The sequence below is a fragment of the Paroedura picta genome, chromosome 15, assembly GCF_049243985.1.
Source record: "Paroedura picta isolate Pp20150507F chromosome 15, Ppicta_v3.0, whole genome shotgun sequence".
Taxonomy (NCBI): Eukaryota; Metazoa; Chordata; class Lepidosauria; order Squamata; family Gekkonidae; genus Paroedura; species Paroedura picta.
Window position 1 is genome coordinate 15,840,975 of NC_135383.1, and position 21,891 is coordinate 15,862,865.

Below are 21,891 nucleotides of genomic sequence, written 5' to 3' on the forward strand. Positions count from 1 at the left end.
ATAAATCAAATAAAAAATGGAGCCACTCACCTTCTGTATAAAGTTCTCAACTTTGTTCTGCAGCCCCCACCACTTGAATTTGACTGTTACTAGCTTGTAAGCACACATGTACGGACAGTCTGACTTGAGGATCTCTTTCTGCAAACAGACACAATCCTTCAGAACAGGGAGCCTCCATTCAGCCAGTCAACCCAGTGTACACTACCCATCTTGCACAGCATAACCCCCCCCCCCATGGAAGCAGATTGGGAACAAACAGCCTAAGTCAGCTTTTTCCAACCTTTCGACTGTGGAGGCTCCACTGAAAAGTATATCAGGCTTTGAGGTAGAAAAAAGTGATGTCAGCTGGTCACAACTCCCTGCCAAGTGAGATGAGCCTTGGCTGGCATTGGTTTAAATAGCCAGGGCCCCTCCCCTTCCTACCCCCTCCAGGCCCATCATCAGCCACTTTGGGAGGAGGGGGTGTCAACCTGCCTAAATAAGAGTAGTTTTTTTAATATAAAACCTTTTTCTTTCCACTTCACGTAGAAACAGCAGGCACAGGGTGGGAGGGCTCTCTGCAGCTGCCATTTTGAAACCCCACACGCCCTGGTAAAATCGAGGGGTGTTTGCAGTATTGTGGTTAGGAAAGCCTGAGCTAAGCTGTAAGCAAATACAGTGGAGGCTGCAGAATACATTTCTTTTTCTGCCTAAATCAGGGGTGGATAAACTGTGGCCCTCCAGATGTCCATGGACTACAATTCCCATGAGCCCCATGAGCCACGGGAATTGTAGTCCATGGACATCTGGAGGGCCATAGTTTGTCCACCCCTGGCCAACATGGTACAGAAGTTAAGCAGGTGCCTTCCTACAGTTTCCATGCAACAGGTTGGTCAGCACCTTGCTTCTTCGTTTGACCTGAAGGTTCGTTTTTAAGAAATTCGCTTACTTACACAAGGCCTCTTGGGAAGGAGCTCTTTAACTGCACTAGGGCTTTGTAACACGCCAACTTTTGTATTTTGCTTGGAACTTTTGGTGCAATTCTCATAACCCGCTTGACTCTATCTTGACCCCCCCTTGGCCATTTAGCCCTGACATCATGCCGCTGGGAGAGGCCGCTTGGAGACCCAAATCAACAGTACGCTGAGAACACTTCTACTACAACAAACATGTTCATTTTTTAGGTGCCAAAAATTCTTTTTAGGTTTTGCAGCAGCTAACTTAATATGACTATTCCAATGCAGTACACAGAATACACCCAACTGTCTTATTTCCATCAGGGTCAAAGGATGCAGTAAACCACCCCCAAAATGATAGCTGGCGAAGGGATGGATGTGGGCAGACTGAAAATTCATTCAGACAAGACTGAAGTGCTGTAAATATGGGGAAAATTCAACTTTGGGAATAGGTGTACAATCTCTTCTGAATATTCGCTGTACTCCCTCTTCCTAAAACACAGACATATGGAGTGGGGGGGGAATTGGTCCTCCCAGACTAAGAGTTACCAAGGAGATGACATGAAAGAACACCTCCACCTGTATGAAGCTGAGGTGAGCTGATGAAAGGGGGCCTTTGTGGTTTGAGAGTTTGGGGTGCCTGACAAAGAGGTTCTTTTGTGGGCACTTGCGCATGTATATTTTTTTCAGAAACCACTTGGGCATTCTTGGGAGTGGAAACGTGGCACATAAATTTATAAAATCAAATATTCCGCAGCTGCATACTAACCCTGCAACATAAGTCAGAACACCTACGCTTCCAAGGAAATTCTTAAAATAGCTTTAACTTAGCCATTGCCACCTTTTTGGAAATATAGCCAGATTGTACCATGTACATTCTTGGTATCAAATTTCAGACAAGCCTCAACGATCCAACAGCTCCCTTAACTGTGCCATAATTCTCCCAAGAGTATGACTTTCCTCAGCTAGGGCTGGATTCTGCACAGTGAGCACAAAAGCTTACATACACCAATGTCCTCTCTCCTCAACAGTCAAAAACAGCAGAGGCCCTACCTTCCAGTTGGGCCCCAAAGGGCCACGACCTGTCTTGACCGATTTAAATTTTGCAGGGTCTTCTTCTGGCTTGTAATCCTGGGGCAGACGGAAACAGGAAGGAGGTTACAGTGGGCCAACTCATTTCTGTTGAGCTTCCAGGACAGCCACAGTCAACCTCTATTCTGGGATTTTTAATCCTTAAGATGGTTGGAAAGCAACTACAAATCTCATCACTGCCTCGCATTTAAACCCAAAGCCACCAAGACAAAAGCACCCACAGGCAAAACCTGTTTTTCATTCTTCAGTTACATTGCTAAATCCTGCAACGGCTGGGGGACGAAGACCCTACAGCTCCCAGTGTATTAGGAAACAATTCTCCTCACTGACCATTATCACCACTACAATTTAAGAATGTAAATGTTATTAATAAAAGTATATATATGTATGTATTTTAATATGTTGGAAACTCCCTTGAGCCCTAGGGGAGAGAGGTGGTTTAGAAATCTAATAATATTCTGCAGCTTGTGGTCTGGCTGGCTTACTTGAGCCACCAGCTCGTGCAGCTCCTGCGGACAAGGCACTGTCTGAAAGAAAATCCAGTCCCAAAGTAAAAAAAAGGAACTTTTAGATCTCCTATAGGCCTTCAAAACGAAGATTTAAAACCCACGCGCAGAAAATCAAGAGGGGTTCTGAGAAGCACGTGGCCATTCTGTGCAGGTGGGCATTCCAGCAACACGTCTGCCAGAGAAGAAAACTCAAAGCCACATCTCACCCCAGTTCTCACAGCCAGAGGTTTCCCAATTTAGTTAACTCGTGCTAAGGGCTTTCCTACTCCAAGGCAGTCCCCAAGGACACAGCTGGTGCCCTGCTTGCAGGATGCCCCCATCTTCTTCTTCCTGATGCCCAGTCAGCCAACCACCCCAGAGAGCCTTTTCTTCACCAGCACCCAGCCACAGCGAAGCTCTCACTATCGGCTGCCGTACCTTCGTTAGCACTTGACTCCGGTCTGCAATGTCTATATAGATGGCTTCCACGTTCTTCCATTCGTTGGGTTCCAGTTTATGTACCTGCAGGCAGCATGAGGGATCAGATCTGGCTTTTGGTCTGGATACCCACCCCAACCTCAGACCAATTTAGCACAAGTAGGATGGCAAGTATGGTCTTGTCTGTACTGAGCTCTCAGCTTCTTTGTGTGCAATGTTAGCACGCTGTCTGTAGCCCAAGTGGTATGCTAATGCTGCATGCAAAGGAAGGCAGTTGTGACAAGATGCAAGTTGACAGGGGTAAGTTTTCCCTGCACTGAGATCAGCCTTAGCTGCTGAAAGGGAACCGCCCTGAGCCTTTTCGCTGGGAGGGTAGTAGAGAAATTAAACTACTAACAATAATAACCACCAAAGGATAGGAAAGGATGCGACTCCTCACGGTTCTTTCCCCACAGCCAAATATGTTTTTCTTCCCAGAGTGGGCACAGGAGATACAGCAGAGGTTCAATAGGCCTGCAAAGACCTGATGAAGACCACATCGCATAAAGCTCCAATGGTTGTCCTGCCCTGACTCTCAATGGTTAACCTGATGCTTATAAGAAACAAGTTTGAGTATGTCACAGGCCGTGCAGGGGGCTCCAACACCTACCCTGCTCTGAAAACCAGTCACTCTGCCAAGCTCCTGCACCCGAGGAAGAATTACATTGGTGCTCGGGCATCTTGCCCAACAATGGACTAAGTCTGTTTTGCACTGTGTGCAAAGTCAGAATTCCAGCAGCATTTCTCTCAGGGCAGCTGCCAGCATAGTCAACCCAGGGATTAAGAGAGCTACACATAGAATCATAGTCAGAAGGGACCAAGAGGGTCATCTAGTCCAACCCCTTGCAGAATGCAGGAAATTCACTACTACCTGCCTGCCCACAATGACCCTAATTCCATGCCCAGAAGATGCCCCCCCCCCCAAAAAAAACAGAATCCCTGGCCAGTCTGGCCTGGAGGAAATTTGCTCCCCAAACCCAAAATTGCGATCAGCATCTCCCCAGGCATGCAAGAAAGGGCCACAAGACCCACGCATGGATACAGTCCCTTCTGCCCACCCACTCACCATCTGCCTCAGTTCCCAGAATCAGTATTTCTGTCAGACGGCTGTCTAGCCTCCGCTTAAAAACATCCAAAGTAGGAGAACCCACCACCTCCCAAGGAAAACTGTTCCACTGAGGAACCGCTCTGTCAGAACCTTCTTCCACATGTTTAACCGAAAATCCTGTTGAATTAATTCCATCCCACTGGTTCTGGTCCAACCCTCTGGGGCAACAGAAAGCAAGCCTATCTTTGTGATAGCCCTTCAAGTACTTCAAGATGGCTACCATAGCACCTCTTAAAAACGTATTTTATTATTATATTTTGCTGCAGAAGCTATTTCAGAAGGGGGGGGGAGGAAACTCTGGCAAAGGAGTCTTACTGCAGCCATACACAGCTCAGCCTCCGAGGCAGACTAAGATCCAACAGCAGCTGTCTTTGCCAGCGACACTTACATTCTCCTGTGTCCCGAGGTCTGCTTTGTGCCAGGTTTCAATTTTGATTAAAAAGTCATCTTTCATGTACTCGTTCTGCAAAAAAGAGAAGATCCAGTTACCTTGCTGGGGAGCTAAGAAATGCATATCAGAATACAAACTGGTTGGCAGCATAGCCTGACAATAGCTAAGACGACAATTGCCTCCCTTGCGTCTTCCCTTCTTTCCCACTGGCAGGATGGCAAGCTCCCCGGGGCAAGGGACCGGTCCATTTTTGCTTCTGAAACGCTCCCAAGTGCCATGTGTGTTAAGGGCATGATATAACACTCTCCCATGCATCCGAAATGTGCCCACATTCTAGTGACAATGGGATCCCGTGGGCTCAAGAGCATTTCTGTAAACTGTGTCCTAATGCTAGGGAAGGCACAGGGACACCAAGACGTAGACATTTAAATGGTGCACAAGGTGGTCATTATAACTGAAGTTGGTCATTATAACTCCCTAAGGGAGCTACAGTCCTTCTCCCCCCTGCCGTCTTTAGACAGGCATAGGTAGACAGAGAAAGGGATTAGGGTGAAACACATGGTTACCTTTTGTCAAGTTACATTACTGGTCCCTCTGGCTTAGTGACAGGTGGCGGCCTCTGGGATCTCAGGAGAATTACAAGGTTATTTGGAGGGCCCCTACCCTGAATCACTCCTTTGTGATATGGCTACTGGCATCCCAGCCGTGGCTGCAGTGTTTCCTGAAGACACTGTACATACAGAGAGGCACGTATGCTGTTTCATACAGAAATGCATTGCTGGCACGTGCACTGGAAGCTACCATGTGCAATAGGAGGAAATGTCTTTAAAATATTTATGTGCCTGCCTTCCTCTTAAGCATTCACTGGATGTGGGGCAGGGAGGAAAAAAGGCTTTAATGGCAACTAGGGCAAGCTCCGGAGTGGCCAGAAAATCTCTCGTGCAGGGAGAAGGGAATCAGAAGTTACTGGAGGAGGTTTTACTTTCTTCTATAACACAAATAGCCAAACTGTGGCTTTCTAGATGCCCATGGACTACAGCTACCATGAGCCCCTGCCACCTGTAGTCCATGGCCATCTGGAGAGCTTCAGCTTGGCCACCCGTTATATCGTCATGCAAAGAGAGCATGAAATCGCCATAGAAGTCTAAATCTCATTGCCCTTTTTAGAAGTGAGACATGGATGCTTGGAATTGGTTAAAAAGTACCTGAAGTCATCCAGCAATGAAACCACAGCAGCAGCTTAGGCCAAATCCAGCTGAGAAAGGCGTGTCCCCAGCAGCCTCTAGCCAAAGGCAAACACTCTAAATAAACACACATGCAGGCACTTTCAAGGAAATCACTAAAAGCCATACTTACTGTAATAACTGCTCCAAAGGGCGACACATGGAAAGAAAAACACAGCTTTGATGAGAGAGAGAAGGAATTCAGAGGTGCAGCAGTATCCCCTCACCCAAAGAAAGCAGCGTAAACCAGGTACCGACTCTTCAGGTGCCCATCTGAAGTCTTTTCTGTGGCTAAATATAGCTGCACAATCAGGATAAGTGTTTTGCTCTGGTTAACCCAACCCAAGAACAAAAGGACTCCTGCTGCTCAAAACCCACCTCCTACCTGACCAAATTCTGGATTCTTTCCCAAAACATCCACCACTTCTTAGAGCCTGGATGGTGTGTGTATGTTAAGTCATTGCCAACTTAATAGCAACCCTATGAATTAAGAACATCCCATCGTTAACAGCCTTGCTCAGGTCTTACAAACCGAGGGCCATGGCTTGCTTGACTGAGTCAACCCATCTCATTTTGCGTCTTCCTCATGTTGCATCTTCCTTCAACTTTTATTAGCATTATTGACTTTTCCAGTGAGTTGCCTTCTCAGGATGCATCCCAAATACAAGAGCCTCAATTATTTTAGCTTCTAGAGAGAGCTCAGCGTATTCTGTCCAGGCGCAAGATTATTTGGTCCTAACAGACCCTGGAAAGGCGTCTTCTGCATGGAACATACGCCCTGTCGGCACAATTTCCTCTGGGAAAGAAGATCAAATTCTATCCTGGATAGCAACCTTGCCTGAAATGTCAAAGACCTTCTCTAGTCCTGCCTGTGGCTCGTGGACAGGCCTCTTGGGAAAGGGAAGGCTAATGTTGGAATCTTGCGATGGCCCTTCAGCCACGCTGTGGGTCTAGCTAAATGAATGCACAACTGTAAACACAGTTCTTACACACAAGCATCTTGGACTTTCTACTACAGGCCGTCCATTTCGCCAACAGCAGCCTTGAGATGGGCAGCCGCGGCACATCAGGCAAACCTGCCATGTGCTCCATCGACACAAACCACCCAGATGAGAAGATGGAACAAGTGTGATCAGCTGACTGCCGTTCGCCAATGCTTCGCCCTCTCTGCCAAGGAAAGGGGCCGGCTCATAGGCCACTGAGGCCCTCCTCATCCCAGAATGTGGTAACCAGATCTAGTGCCCTTGCTCCATAGTCTGCTGCCAGTAACCAGACCCTGCCAATAGCCAGCCTCAATTATTCATGAGCAAAGCTTTGGAAGATTGGATAACGGCCGCAGCTCACACCAGCCGACTCCATTATTTCCATTCTTAAAAACAAGAAGTCAAAACTAGAATGACCGAGGCCAGAGCTTCCAAAATGAGGCATCAAAGCTATTCCGGGAGGTTAACCTCACCTTTTAAAGGGAGTGGTCTGTGGGAGGGGCGGTAATTTAATTCTCCCTGTGGATTTCTACACAGAAACAGTGGGAAGGTTAATGTATACCTAACCGTAGGCAGGGTTCTGGTGGGGCCTGGAGTTCTCCCAGAATTAAAAGTGATCTTCAGACCAGGGGTAGTCAACCTGTGGTCCTCCAGATGTCCATGGACTACAATTCCCATGAGCCCCTGCCAGCAAAAGCTGGCAGGGGCTCATGGGAATTGTAGTTCATGGACATCTGGAGGATCACAGGTTGACTACCGCTGCTTCAGACCACAGAGATTAATTCCCATGAAGTGATTGGCAGCTTCAGAGGGCAGACCCCCATGGCAGTATATCCTAGCTGAGCTCCTCTCCCAGGACTCTACAATCAGGAGCTGGCAACCCTGACTAGGGTATGAAGGAAAAGATCTCTCATACTGCTCACCCCCTTCCACAAACAGCCCCAGAATTTCTAATAGGCAAGAAAGGGAGGCTTAGCATTCAGAGCAAATTGGCAGCCAATCGCAAACTGCCAGCAGGCCAGGATGGGCACAAAGAGGCATGCCTCCCAGCACCTCCTTTCTGTTAAGGATAATAAAAATATTTATAGCCTGACATTCCCTGGGGCCTCAGGGCAGGTAACAACTTATTTTAAACAATGAGATTATAAAATCATTATAACATTAAAACCCACACTCGATTCCTCAAACAAATTCCAATCCTCTGCCTCCTTATTGCAGGAGGTTTGACACGAATCTAGGTTTCAAATTCTGGTGCAAATTTGCCTGGTGTTTTGAACAGGGAGGCCAGGATGTCAACACTGTTTTCGGCTCCACCTATAGGCCTTGCGGAACTGTCCAAGGTCCCACAGGGGAAAGCATTCCAGCAGGCTGGGACCAAAGCCGAAAAGGCCCTGGCCTCGGTTGAGACCAGTTTGATATATTTGCAGTCCGGAGCAAGCAAACAAAAGAAGGATTTTAAAATGAAATTCATATTGTTCCAGAGCAAGAGCCCCACTCAGTACGGGAGATCCCAGCACAGTATAGCTGCTATGAAAAGGGAGCTGTGCTGCTCCATGCCTGCCTGGCCTCCAGCAACAATTCTACACAGCAGCCACAGATGCCAAGGGAGTCAATGCCTGGTGTTCAAAAGATGCTGGAGACTACCCTGAGGGCAGGCCACGATCAGTCGCTTCATTCTATGCTCCCAGACTTGAAAGCCAAGCCTGCCTCTGCAGCAAGGAAAAAGGCTATGCCTGGGCAGGCACTGCATCTGGGAAACACCAGCAGTGCCCTGGCCACATCCTTGGCAGAAGTCCCCTTCCCAAAGCAAAGTGTTAATGCGGTAAGTCTTGACATAAAGAGGTGCTTCTCGCCAAGACAGCTGGGGCAAACAGTTTAGTGCCTTGTAGCTATGCAATTCCCAAGTGCTACGGAGAGAAATGTTCTGGCCAGTGCCAGCAAGCAGACAGGGCCTGGCGCTCCAACCCTATCAGGGCTCCCGCTGCAGGGAAGTCAATGAGGCCGTACTCTGTTCTTGCATCCACAGTTCAACAGGTGGAACTTTTATCTCAAGACTCCCTTGGTGCGTGAGCATTTGAACAGGCGGCGTGCCAAAACTGCACAATGCCGACTGAGATTCAAGCCACGCCCGTGCCAGCTCTGCTAACCCAGCAAGGAATGTCTCAGCTTCATAGGACTCCTCCTTGAAAGGGTAAACTGATATGAGCCTTTGAGAAACGTGGTGAGCATTTCTATGATCAAGCCATGTTATGACTTTGCATGAGAACACCCAATGACTCCGGGCACCAAGAACAAAAAGGAGAAATGACTCTCGTTCAACACCCAAACAAAGAAGAGAAGAACAGGATGCATGAAGTTTACATTGCAAAAGACTCTTTAAAAGGTAAAGGTAAAGGTATCCCCTATGCAAGCACAGAGTCATGTCTGACCCTTGGGGTGACACCCTCCAGCGTTTTCATGGCAGACTCAATACGGGGTGGTTTGCCAGTGCCTTCCCCAGTCATTACCGTTTACCCCCCAGCAAGCTGGGTACTCATTTTACCGACCTCGGAAGGACGGAAGGCTGAGTCAACCTTGAGCCGGCTGCTGGGATCGAACTCCCAGCCTCATGGGCAGAGCTTTCAGACGGCTGCCTTACCACTCTGTGCCACAAGAGGCCCCTGCAATAGACTCTTATGAGGGGCCGAATTCACAGACAGGTCATGGAATGATACTGGATACCAACTCCCAAAGTCCAGGATTGCTCTGCATTTGGATTTGGAGTCCGCAGAACTTCCAGAAACCCTTCTTGCACCCCTTCTGCCAGTACTCACCCGTTCGGCAATAAGGATATGCATTCCACGCTTTCTCATGGATATTCAGGGCTCCCTCTGGGGCCACCATTTTCACAAAAGGGGGCACTTTACTGCAGGGACAAGAAACAAGAAAGTTGCTGGTTTCAACTGGATGCCACTGGATCACGTACACAACACACACACACACACACACAGAGGAATGGCAGGCTCTAGTGCCTTGGGACCACTTATTTTTCTGAAGCCAGCTGCTATAGAGCAAGGGCACCAGCTGTCAAGGGTTCTCCATGGAAAACGTTCTGTCCTTCCCACACACTTAGCATAAGGGATTAACCAGCGCCCTAAAAAGGCCGCACCAAGCTGACAGTTGCAGTACACGAGATGGGATGCTGCTTGCAACTCAGCCCCAACCCAAGCCTGAAAGGCTGAACCAGAAGTGCCACAGGGCTCCAGAAGACTTGGGGAACCTAGCTTCTCAAGCAGCTAATCCTAGGCTGGCTCCATGCCCAGATCAGGTGTGTAGTCTTCTCCAGGAGCAGCAGTCACAAGCCTACCACAGTTGTTTGAATAAGCCAGTCCGCAGGACATGCTGATGAGAAGGCTGCCCTGCGCCACCCGGAGACAGCTAAGCAGAATGGGGATCAGTTGCTCTCTGCTGCAGAGAGGAGGAGCGCAAGATAGAGGTATAGCTAAGAGGAACGTTTCCAGCTGAATGTTAGGAAGAACTTTCCTAGAGTAATGCAGGTGGGCACTTTTGTAGGCTGCGGTGTGCAGGAATCTTCACTTGATAGTGCTCAAAGGAACAATGGGACCCAGGTGGCCTCGCAGGCATGAAGTCTTCAACACTGGTGGCAAGAGACCCAAGAACTTTCCCCAGGCATGAAGTCTCCATTGCTGGTGGCGAGGCAGCCCAGAACTTTGGCTTAAGTTTTGTCCCTCTGGAAGCAGGTTGGACAAAGTGCCAAGAAGGTCCCTCCCAGCCCTCTGTCAATAAGGCAATCCCGTGTCACACTGGAGCCACCTACCCCTCTTCCCCTTGTAAGACCCGTAAGCCAAGCAGACAAGAGACCAAATAAGGCAACATCTCCTGCCCTAAAACAGCAAGCAAGGCTACACTGGGCACACGCTTGGCCAAGGGTTCTCCTAAATCCTAGTACATCTTTGCCGTCAACTCCTCTCTACTACATACCTCTGCAAGTGGTAAATCTTGTGTGTATACTGGCCATGTTCTCCGTCACGCTCATAGGGTTCGTTCACCAGGACTTCAACCCCTTCTCCTCCACCCGTTTCATTTTTGCTGGCTTCGGCCACAGAGTACAGCTGCCCCACTTGATACTGAAAGAGGAGTCAAAGCACAATGTTAATGCAGAATGTGCAAGGTAGGAGGAGGCAGACAGGTAAAGGAAAGCACTGGGCTTAATGGTGCTGCAGCACAAAAGCCCTTTTGCATCTCTACGGTGAAAGAAGAATCTGGACTGTAAAGCCAATATATTATAAACTGTGCAAAGGTTCAGCAACTGAAAAAGGTCTTTTATCTTGACCCATCCCTTAAGATCTTCTCTGCCTAAAACTGTCTAGCCTCCCGACTAGAGGTATTCCTCTACCTGTGGGAAAGTGAACAGAAGCTCCCTTGTCCTTTTGGCAACTGGACTACTACCAAGTTGCAAACAGGGCCAGGATTCAAACACATTCCGGAGCTGGGGAAGATGACAGTCCAGTCTGGATTATGTCATATTGGTCAGCCCAGCCCTGAAGGACAACAGAGTCCAGCCCTCTACGTAGAAAGGTTAGGTGAGCAGGAGGAAAGCAACCAACCAGAACCAGTGCGGCCTCGTGGTTACAGCACTGGACTAGGGATTGGATGAGTCATGCTGCATTAGCCTAGCAGGCAGCTGAAAAAACGGGAGAGGCGAGAACCATGCATTCTGACCTGAGCACCTTTGGAGGAAGGGCATCCCAAAAGCAAGGTTGGTAGAAATCCTAAGCAGAAATTTCCCATTGGGGCGGCCTCTGCTCTACTCGGGACCCCCGGTAAAAACTTTAGTAGGGGAAGATATCTGTTTCCATATTTCAGCTCCCGTTCCAAACCATACACACCGACCTCAACTCAGAGCATGCCCAAATTCTACCTACGTTGGTTTGGTGGCGGCAGCTAGTCTACGAATAAGTGCCGTGCCACTTTGCGACTGACTGCCAAGTGTTTTTCGGGCTTTGCCGTTTTTAGCAAACGAGGAGCTGTTGTTTTCTGGAAGACCGCTGTAATGTAGCGAGCCTCGGAGCTCAGAGAGAAAGAGGCGGTCAGAGACAGCAGCAGCGGGAGGGCCTCTCTCACCAATCCAGGAAATAGAGCAACACCACTTGTCCTCAGCAGGTCCTGCTTTTACCTTTTGCACAGCTCAGGAGCAAAGCAAGAGCGGCAGGTATGAAAGCAACCCAAACCATGTGCCCCAGGGTGCTGAAGGTGCATCCAGCTAACACAAGCTTCTTTCTGGGGGGGGGGGGGAAGGGAACACCCAGAATGAGGCAGAGCCCAAACGCCACCTGATCTGCTACACACGCTCAGCGGATTACGCAGACATTTCTGGCGCACGTTTAAAGAAAGGCCCTGGTCCTTTTCATTACCCGCTCTGTCAAAGGCAGAACCAAAGGCTCACAGATTTCAGGGGCATGCTGTCCTCCCTCCTCCTCCTCCTCCTCCTCCTCCTCCTCCTCCAACCAGAACTAGGCCATTTATCCTGCGCTCATCAGAACGGATACTCGCTCCCCGGCACTAGAATTATGTAAAGCCTTCCGTGGAAGAATGACTACCTTAACCAAGCGGTAGAATGAGAATGTGCTGGCACAGATTTAATTGCTTTGTCCACTCTCAGGGAGATCTCCCAGATGAGTCTCCTGGGAATACAGAATACTGTACTGCCAACGACGTCTTTCTGTTCATTCGCGCTCTCCGATGCAAGTTAGGGCACGGGAGAATCAGGCGGCCACACGGCCATCTTCACCGTTTAATCTTCTCTGTTATTTCAGTTCCCCTAATCCTACTCGTACAAGGAAGCAGGACCCAATAACCTGGTATGTTAAATAAAAGGAGGAGGAAAGGGAAGGCGACTGTAAGCCGCTTTAAGCCTCCTTCAGGTAGAGAAAAGCAGCATATAAGAACCAACTCTTCTTCTTCTTCTGTAATATCAGGGCTGTCTCAGCCTCACCTCCCTCACAGGGTGTCTATTGTGGGGACAGGAAAGGGAAGGTGACTGAAAGCTACTTTGGGTAGAGAAAACCAGCATATAAGAACCAACTTTTCTTCTTCAGTAATATCAGGGCTCTCTCAGCCTCACCTCCCTCACAGGGTGTCTGTTGTGGGGAGAGGAAAGGGAAGGCGAATGTAAGCCGCTTTGAGACTCCTTCAGGTAGAGAAAAGCGGCACTTAAGAACCAACTCTTCTTCTTCTTCTAAACAGAAACAGTTCTGTAGGGGAGAAATGCACAAGGAGACACCCTGATTATAGAAAGAAGGGTGTGTTTTCTTCCTGCAAAGAATGCAGCTCAGTGCAATTCACCTGTGACAGTGTTCCCTGCTCTTCAGACAGAGCAGTGTTTTGACCACATCTGTGTTCTGTTTGTAGCACCTTCTGGCATGGCATGAAAAGTACAGGACTCATGAACACCGGCAACCACCTCTCTGCTTTAATTCTTCAGTTCCAGGTCTGGAATGAAGGATACAGCCTCTTGGTAGAAAGCATTCTCCTTTCCTATCGAAGAAATCTGGCATACAGACATCCAGTCCAGCATCACCAACAGAGCAGCTCAGGAGCCAATGCAGCCAAGCTGGTGAGGAACAGCTCGCGACACGGAACTCTGCAAGAAAATGCAAAAACCTCCCTCTCAAAGGAAGACGGGGGCAGGGACAGCACACAGTGAGCACAAACAACATCAGGGAACACATGGGCCCGTGCCCAACGTCAAATGCCGTTGAAGCTGACTGTGACCAAAGTACTGGAGGGAGGGAGGGCTCCAAAGCTAAGCCTTAAATCCCCCTCTTGGTAGTAAGCCTATGACTACCATCCCACCCCAGCCGTCCAAACACCTTATCTTCGCTCTCGCAAATGAAAACATAGAACGTGGACAACGTTTCCAGTGCGACTAAATCCAAGTGCAGCGACAGGGGAAAAAACATAATGCTAAACAGATCTCTCCGTATGAACCATGGAAAGGAATGGGGCTAGAGACCTAAATCCAGTCCTAGTGCTCAGATCACACACACACACACACACACCCTGGTTGTCCTTGCTTGGTTCAGGAAGGCTGAAAGGAGAGATTGCCTGCTCAGGGGCAGGATGACCTCCCGGAAGCAATGGCGGTGTCTCCCACACATCTACATCTGCCCTTTCAAGGTTGGCAGCTTCATTCGGCTATTTAAACAAGACCAGGGGCACAAGTTTTCCTTGCGCTCAAGCAGCAGATTGAAAACCTCAAGGAGAGCTTGACGCGGCAGGCTGACCGGTGGTCATCAGCCTCCTCTGAGGAGCCAGAAATACAGCCCTCTTGCTCCATTCCGCCCTGAACAAAGCCACAGGCAAATTCTAGGACTTGCCCGAGTGCCTTAACCAGAAGACTAATCGATACTAGGACGCTCTGGCAGCAGGAGGAGGCAGCAGCCTCCCTTCTCTCCCGAAGATGCATCACAAATGACTGATGCGGGTGTGTACAAACGTCCTGTTCTTTGCTCTATGTCTCACAGGACAGAATCAGAGAAGAGCAGGGATACCAGGAGGCAGGCCAACTCAGACTTTGTCCAGACACTCTCATTCTGCAGGAATGTCAGAAGGGTACACGTTTCTTAAGCGCCATGGACAGCTGATGTGCATTATCTATCTAGGGATCTTTTTCATCCTACACAGAGCTCAGGGTGACTGACATACACGGTTCTCCCTTTCCCAATTTATCCTCACAACAGGCCTTTGCCGTAGCAAGAGTCAGTACAATAAGCGGCACCCTGCTGGATTCAACCAGTGGCCAACCAGCTGCCCTGCACAGAGGGGCATAGAGATCAAGTTGCCATTGCTACTGGTAGCCCCTGACGGACAAAGCCTTCCACAACCCTGTCTAAATCCCCTTTTAAGCCATTGTTATCAAGCTATCCACTACAAATCCAAGATCTCTTCCTTCCCCCTTAGTCCTAGCCAGACCTCATCAGCCTGCGCTTAAAGTCAGAATTTTTTTATTCCAATGTGCCTCATGTTACATTACACTACACTGAATTCCATTTGTCATGTTAATGGCCACTCAGTCAATGTAGAGAGATCCTCCTGGATCTCTTCATAACCTGCCTCGGGTTTCACCGTCCTGAACAATTACCATCCACGAACTCAGTCCCTGCACTGCTCATCCCCAGCTCCAGAACACTTATGAACACATTAAACACCAGTGCTCCTAATATATATTGAAAACCGACCGTATCACTCAACCATATGCTTATTAAGCTGCTCAAAGACTGGCTTGTAATTTCCTGGGCCCCTTCTGGACCTCCTCAAAAAATCAGTGTGATAATTGCTACTTTCCCCTCCTGTGGTACAGAGACAACTTACATATACTGGTTAGTAGATTAGCGCTTCCATGATTAAATTTCTGAATATGCCACTTTGCAGTTTTCAATTTGCCCAGCAGCCCCAGAATTCTGTCCCTCATCAGCTCAATCTGATTCCATTCTTCCGAAACTCTTCCCTAAACTAGCATCTCCAGAGTGGGTTCACGCCCCACATTTTCCACACAGTGAAAACAGACACAAAGAGCTCGTTCAGTTTCTCTGTCGTCTCCCCCATCTTCCTTTCGTTCCTTTGTCATCCCAGAGCTCATCTCTCTCCATGCTACATCTATATCCTTATCTTAATGTTTTTCAGCAGTAGTCATTTGCTTAAAGCCATGGAATGCAATAAGTTCTCAATCAACACACACCAACTCCAAGCAGTGGCTGCAGTTTCTTAGAACTCAGCTATACTCCAGATTCCAGAGTCAAGATATCAGCGTAAGCCTCATGTGGTTCAAGGATAAGGTGAAGAAGAGTTGGTTCTTAAATGCCACTTTTCTCTACCCAAAGGAGTCTCAAAGCAACTTACAGTCGCCTTCCCTTTCCTCTCCTCTCAACAGACATCCTGTGAGGTGGCTGAGGCTGAGAGAGCCCTGATATTACTGAAGAAGAGGAAGAGTTGGTTCTTATATGCCCCTCTCCCCAAAGGAGTCTCAAAGCAGCTTACATTTGCCTTCCCTTTCCTCTCCCCACAACAGACACCCTGTGAGGGAGGTGAGGCTGAGAGAGCCCTGGTATTACTGAAGAAGAGGAAGAGTTGGTTCTTATATGCCCCTTTTCTCTACCCAAAGGAGTCTCAAAGCGGCTTACATTCACCTTCCCTTTCCTCTCTCCAAAACAGACACCCTGTGAGAGAGGTGGGGCTGGAAAAGCCCTGATATTACTGCTCGGTCAGAAGTTTCCTCAGTGTTGTGGCGAGCCCAAGGTCACCCAGATGGTTGCATGTGGGGGAGAGCGGAATCGAACCCGACTCTCCAGATTAGAAGTCTGCACTCCTAACCACTACACCAAGCAAACGGAAGGGCTTCCTTGCCTACAGTACTCCCCTCAGTTCACGCAGCACTCCATTTTTTTAACGCCTTTGGATTAATCCATGCATCCACTTGAGATGCATCTTGTCACTGCCATTACTTCTCCACGATTCATGACATGTCAGATCCCCACAGGCAACACAAGGGTAACACCCCAGGGGGTGGGCCATCACTAAAATGGCAGCTCCTAAGTATCAACGAGCTTTAGCTCAGCTAAGGCACCTTTGTTTTTGATGCTGTTAGAAGTTTCTGCAGAAGGATGAAAATAAGAAGTAGCAGCAGCAGCAGAAGCTGGCTGGCTGGCAAAGGCATCTGCCAAGAATGCTGTTCTTCCGATTGTCCCATGCCCTCTGACAGGCGCCTGGCTTCTTGCTCACGCCACCCCATATTTTAATAGATTACTCAGCCAACACAGCAGCCGGCCTCGTTCTTTTGCCTCCTGACAAAACCGACAGTGCACGTTATGTATTTGCCCCCTTTCAACGTTTTGGCTTCATGGCACAACCTTGCCTCGCAACCAAAATGTTGTGTGCATGCACATGCTCACTGCTCAGGAAGAAACCCAGTATATACAGTGGCTTTTCAGTATTGCAAAAAAAAAAAAAGAAAAAAAAAGGGTCAAGCGATTTTCCATCCCAGGAGCTGCCATCTGTTGGGGTAGGAAAAAGCAAGCATTTGAGTTTGATATAAATATATCTCTATACATAATTGGTTCTTGACGACGCTTACAATAAAAGCACAGCAAATAGCATCACCCATAATCACGGCATACAGCATAACCATGAAGGATTAGAGCGCATCAGAGTGAGGTGCAGCATGCTGGTTAAAGGACTGGTCTATGATCTATGACAGTGGTTCTCAACCTGGGGGTCGTGACCCCTTTGGTGGTCGAATAACCCTTTTACAGGGTTTGCAGCAGGGCAAGCAGCTTGGCCGGGGGGGGGGGGGGTGACATCCACACAACAGACTTGTGGGGTAGATCGAGAGAGAGAGTTTGTCTGTCTGGAGCAGCAGAAAAGAGCAAGATCGGCATGATGGGACAAGAGGCAAAACTGAGCTGAGAAACCCCAGAAAAAAACCCAAATTATATACCATCATCATGAACAATGTATCTTCACTCCATTGGTCAGTTTCGGTTTAATTTCTGTGAAGGAACCCTTGCATAATTTTATGGTTGGGGGTCACCACAACACAAGAAACTGTATTAAAGGGTCGCAGCATTAGAAAGGTTGAGAAACATTGATCAAGGAGGTCCCCTGTTGAAATCTCACTCCTGCCTCAAACTCAGTAGGCAAGCTACTCTTTCTCAGTCCCACCCCTTCCCCCACTTACAATATGAAGGCTGTAACACTGGCTTAATTTACAGGGCTGTTAATCATTAAATACATCAACCACATCCAGTCACAAACCCTTAACACAGCTTATGTGAATAATAAAACTTGGAATTTAAGGGTCCAAGCAATTCACTTTATGCTTAAAACTATCATGGACACAGTTGCCTTTCTTCAAGGAAAAGTAAGGTAGCTTGGTGCGCACGAGTGATTTTGGAAATTAAAACAGCTGAAGGAGAAGGTAATTACTACACTCAGTATCTCAGACCGCTATTTTGTTTTTGAAGAAGTAGCCAGGGGACAATTACACACAATTTGGATGGTTTGGTCTTAGGCGTTAGCTTTCTGTACACATGCAGGAATATCGCCTGTGGAGACTAGTCATTTCACTGGATGACCAAATGGGGAAGATGGAGCAAAATACACCATCTGCCCAGGAAAGAGCCCTTCTAAGGGTATTTCAACCTTCAAATGTGAGCCCCAACAATTCATTTAATGTCTTCAAGAACCCCTTAACGACCTTGCAACAGATCCCCAGTGCCACTTCCAGATTTGACAAAAAAGACGCTCTACTATGCAAGCCACAGGCTACGAACAGGCCAGTTAGCCTCTGACATAGCACAGTACGTTAAGTTTTGTCACTCCCTTAGTTATCTTTGAGAAGATGAACATCAGTATTCAATGGCTAGAAGTTTAAACATGACTATAATTTTTACAAATCCTACAAAAGAAAGAAGCAGGAACAAACTTACCTCCTCCACTGAGACAGGCAAAACGACGCGACTGCAAGAGAACAGAAGACAAGAGGAGGTTCACTAAGGCCTGGTGGGCAAGGAAATTTAGACAAAAGCAGAAACTCAATGTCCCCTCTGAGGACCAGAGTCCAAGTGGTTCAACTTTAACTATGTCACACCTTGACAGGTTTGCTCTAGTCTTATTAGGCAAGTCAGAAACTCAAGGACCAGTCTCATTCAGAGTTTCATGTTCTATGATACTCTATTTTCCAAGTGTTGCTATCTAATCCTAAAACTCTTCAGTGTCCCTTAATTTTATTAATACTGTGGCTAAATTATTGTAAATATATAAACATAAATATGGGGTACCCCTGATGTCATCGACATAACAAAGAGCTAACCTGTAACCCTAGCTTTTTCCTGTTTTGTTTTACAATTTAATTACTGCTTTTAAACATTCCATTAAATTTAACAGAGAAAGGAACCGTTTAGGAAATGAATTCATCTTCCACTACTGAATCGTGTTAAGTTTACATATAAACAAGCAATGACAAGAACCCCAGGCGAATGAATTTTCATGTCGAACAACAAACCATATTCTGATGTGAAACAAGACTGATGAAAGACACTACAATAAAATTATCGCTGAAAACCTTTATGACACAATGAAATTTCTAAAGACTGTGAAAACCTGGTCCCTGGCATTTGTCAAGCTTTGAATTGTCAAGATGCCAAGAAGAAAGTTTTATACCCTACTTTTCACAACAGTCACCCTGTGAGATAGGAGAGGCTGAGAGAGCCCTGCTATTACTGCTCTATCAGAACAGCACTATCAGGGCTGTGAGAAGCCCAAGTCACCCAGTTGGCTGCATGTGAAGGAACAGGGAATCAAACTGGCTCGCCAGATTAGAAACTGCTGCTCTTAACCACTACACCACACTTGCTGCCACAATCCCCATGGTCACTCACTCCAGGGACTGATTTATGTAGTATACTTATATTTCGCTTTACTTCACGATGGGGACCCAAGAAGCCTAACAATATACAAAGAGAAAAAACAAAACAAACAAGAATGGAGTCTGCATGTGCGAACCATTTACTAATACACACTTGGCTTGCTCACATAAAGCAAGGCTTGATAGATCCCAGATGCACAGCTTATCATGACATCCAGACATTCCAATCAGAAGAAGAGTTGGTTCTTATATGCCGCTTTTCTTTACCCGAAGGAGGCTCAAAGCGGCTTACAGTCGCCTTCCCTTTCCTCTCCCCACAACAGACACCCTGTGGGGTAGATGAGGCTGAGAGAGCCCCGATATCATTGCTCGGTCAGAACAGTTTTATCAGTGCCCTGGCGAGCCCAAGGTCACCCAGCTGGCTGCATGTGGGGGAGCGCAGAATCGAACCCGGCTCGCCAGATTAGAAGTCCGCACTCCTAACCACTACACCAAACTGGCTCTCACACCAAATGGCAGGACACCAGAGTTCATCAGAGCTTGGAAAGTAGGGGGGGGATCCCAAGTGGCCTCACCCCAGCCCATGTGGCTGACGCTCCAGGTGCCGCCTGTAACATGTCACCTTAGACATCTCACCTGGGGGTGGCAGTGAGGGGCCCCGGCCCTGCTGTGGGCCTCCGGAGGAAGAACAACAGCTCCTTTTTTATACCCCACTTAGCATTTCCCAAGGAGTCTTAATGGGCTTACGATCGCCTACCCTTCCTCTCCCCACAACAGACACCCTATGAGGTGGGTGAGGCTGAGAGAGCCCTGATATTCCTGCTTGGTCAGAACAGCTTTATCAGTGCCATGGTGAGCCCAAGGTCACCCAGCTGGCTGCATGTGGGAGAGTGCAGAATCGAACCTGGCATGCCAGATTAGAAATCCGCACTCCTAACCACTACACCAAACTGGCTCTCACCAATCAGTGTCTACGCCAATCAGTGTCTCTCAGCAATCCTCACTAGAAACGCAAAACTTGCATCATTCCCCGTTAGAATGTTTTGTGGCATGACATGAAAACGCATGCCACTGTTTGCTTATACATTAACTTTGTACCTTTTAAGTGATGCTGGAGGAATTCCTTTCTTAGCTAAGAAGCTTCTACACTGACTCAAGTTATGGAATTAAGTGGGTTTTCTTAAAGAAAGAATGACATTGGAGAGAAGTAACAATACGATTGTAAGTTCAGGATCACCTCACTGCAACACAATTGCCCTAACATTAGTGAAGTTATAAGAAACTTAAGAATTTAGGATTCGTTATTGTGACAGCGCTCACTAGAGATGTGAGGGCCTGGGTGGGAAAGGGCTGCATTTGATGGAGCACTAAAACAAACATGTAGTTTTTTCTTTGTAATTAATGTACAGTAAAAAAAACTGTTATGCAAGGTGATTTACATAGTGGTATATAATGCATTTTCAAGGGCATATTTATTTAAATATGAATCACAGTGGCAACAATGCTATGTGCAGATAACAAAGTTCAGTGTTACATGCTTTATTATACGGTCAACAGTCCTTTCACAGTAAATCAGTAATTAAGACATAGCAATTTTATATGTATCTGATTAACAGACTTTTCCCAACATCCAAGATCTAGTCTGAATGGTTATCTTGAAAAAAGACAGCCACTTCTTCTGTGATCTGTACATTTTCCCCCAAAAGAAAGAGAGTGTTCTAAAATAAAAAACTGTTTAGCTTGAGAGCCATATGTTCCAGTAACTGTACCTAATGGGACTGTCTCATGTTCTGCTACAGAGTGTGTTTTCTACCCTCAAGGTTCACTTGGCAAAACAGTATAGGGTATGGCAGTCTGCAACTCTCTCTAATGTAAAAACCAAGGCATTATTGTATAAAGTCCATAAATATGTCAAATACAACTATGTATTCTAAATTATAAATTATGCACATGTTGTTAGAGCAGTAAAATGAGTCAAAATCCATTTTTTTTCTGGGAAAGAATTGAAGCTTAAAGCTTCCCAGAAATTTTACATGCGTAGTAACTTCTAGAAAACATGGTCATAAAACTCCAAAACTCTGAAGGCTGGTAAACAAGTCTGGGCTCTAAATTTTGCTGCTGGCTTTCTAGTAGAGTCAAGTAAAGTAATTCAAGGCTGGACACATCAAGGATACCCGTTTAACTGACCATAAAAGAACACCAATGGCAAGCATCTCAAATCAATTCATAAAATGGCAAAGTTGGTACAGAAGGGCTTGGCCAAGATTCAGGGAAACAGTAGTGGTTATAATGTCTCCCGTAAACTTAATAGTCCCCCAAACCTTCCTGAAGCAAGGCAAAATACCTCACCAAAGTACATCTTGGAAAGAGAGTGCTTCTAGACCTCAGGACCACGCTGATGTTCAGATGACACAGTGGCTGCTTACACATACACTTATATAAAAAATAAAGTTGACCTTAGTATTTTATACCAATGGCATCACAGGAGGAGAAACCAAAGGGCAAACAATATAATATATAACAGGGCATTATAGATATTACAGGGTGTTTAGCAATGTATATGATATCTTCAAACCCAATAAAGTACACAAAGGCAGACTCCAGCAAGAAAAGGGAATGAGAAAAGGCACCCACAGGGCAGTTTAATGCCTTCTTTGTTTCACAGAACACCTGGAAGATGCTAGTATCTTGTCTGAAGATGTCCCCTTATACAAAACTGAGCCCATGAACACTCATCACCAGACACAGCAGCAAGGCAGGGACCAGCCTG

General features: G+C 47.1%; 1 protein-coding gene across 1 annotated transcript in view; it reads right to left on the reverse strand.

Moving 5' to 3' along the window:
- PITPNA (phosphatidylinositol transfer protein alpha) overlaps positions 1–21,891 on the reverse strand; it is a 29,971-nt gene that overhangs the window by 5,657 nt on the left and 2,423 nt on the right. Inside the window, exons 2-9 of the mRNA XM_077312503.1 lie at positions 18,184–18,214; positions 10,679–10,824; positions 9,511–9,602; positions 5,848–5,855; positions 4,489–4,563; positions 2,954–3,037; positions 1,989–2,066; positions 31–138 (exon numbers count right to left, since the gene is read on the reverse strand). Of these exons, the coding sequence (XP_077168618.1) occupies positions 31–138; positions 1,989–2,066; positions 2,954–3,037; positions 4,489–4,563; positions 5,848–5,855; positions 9,511–9,602; positions 10,679–10,824; positions 18,184–18,214 (622 nt within the window). The remainder of the gene's footprint in view (positions 1–30; positions 139–1,988; positions 2,067–2,953; positions 3,038–4,488; positions 4,564–5,847; positions 5,856–9,510; positions 9,603–10,678; positions 10,825–18,183; positions 18,215–21,891) is intronic.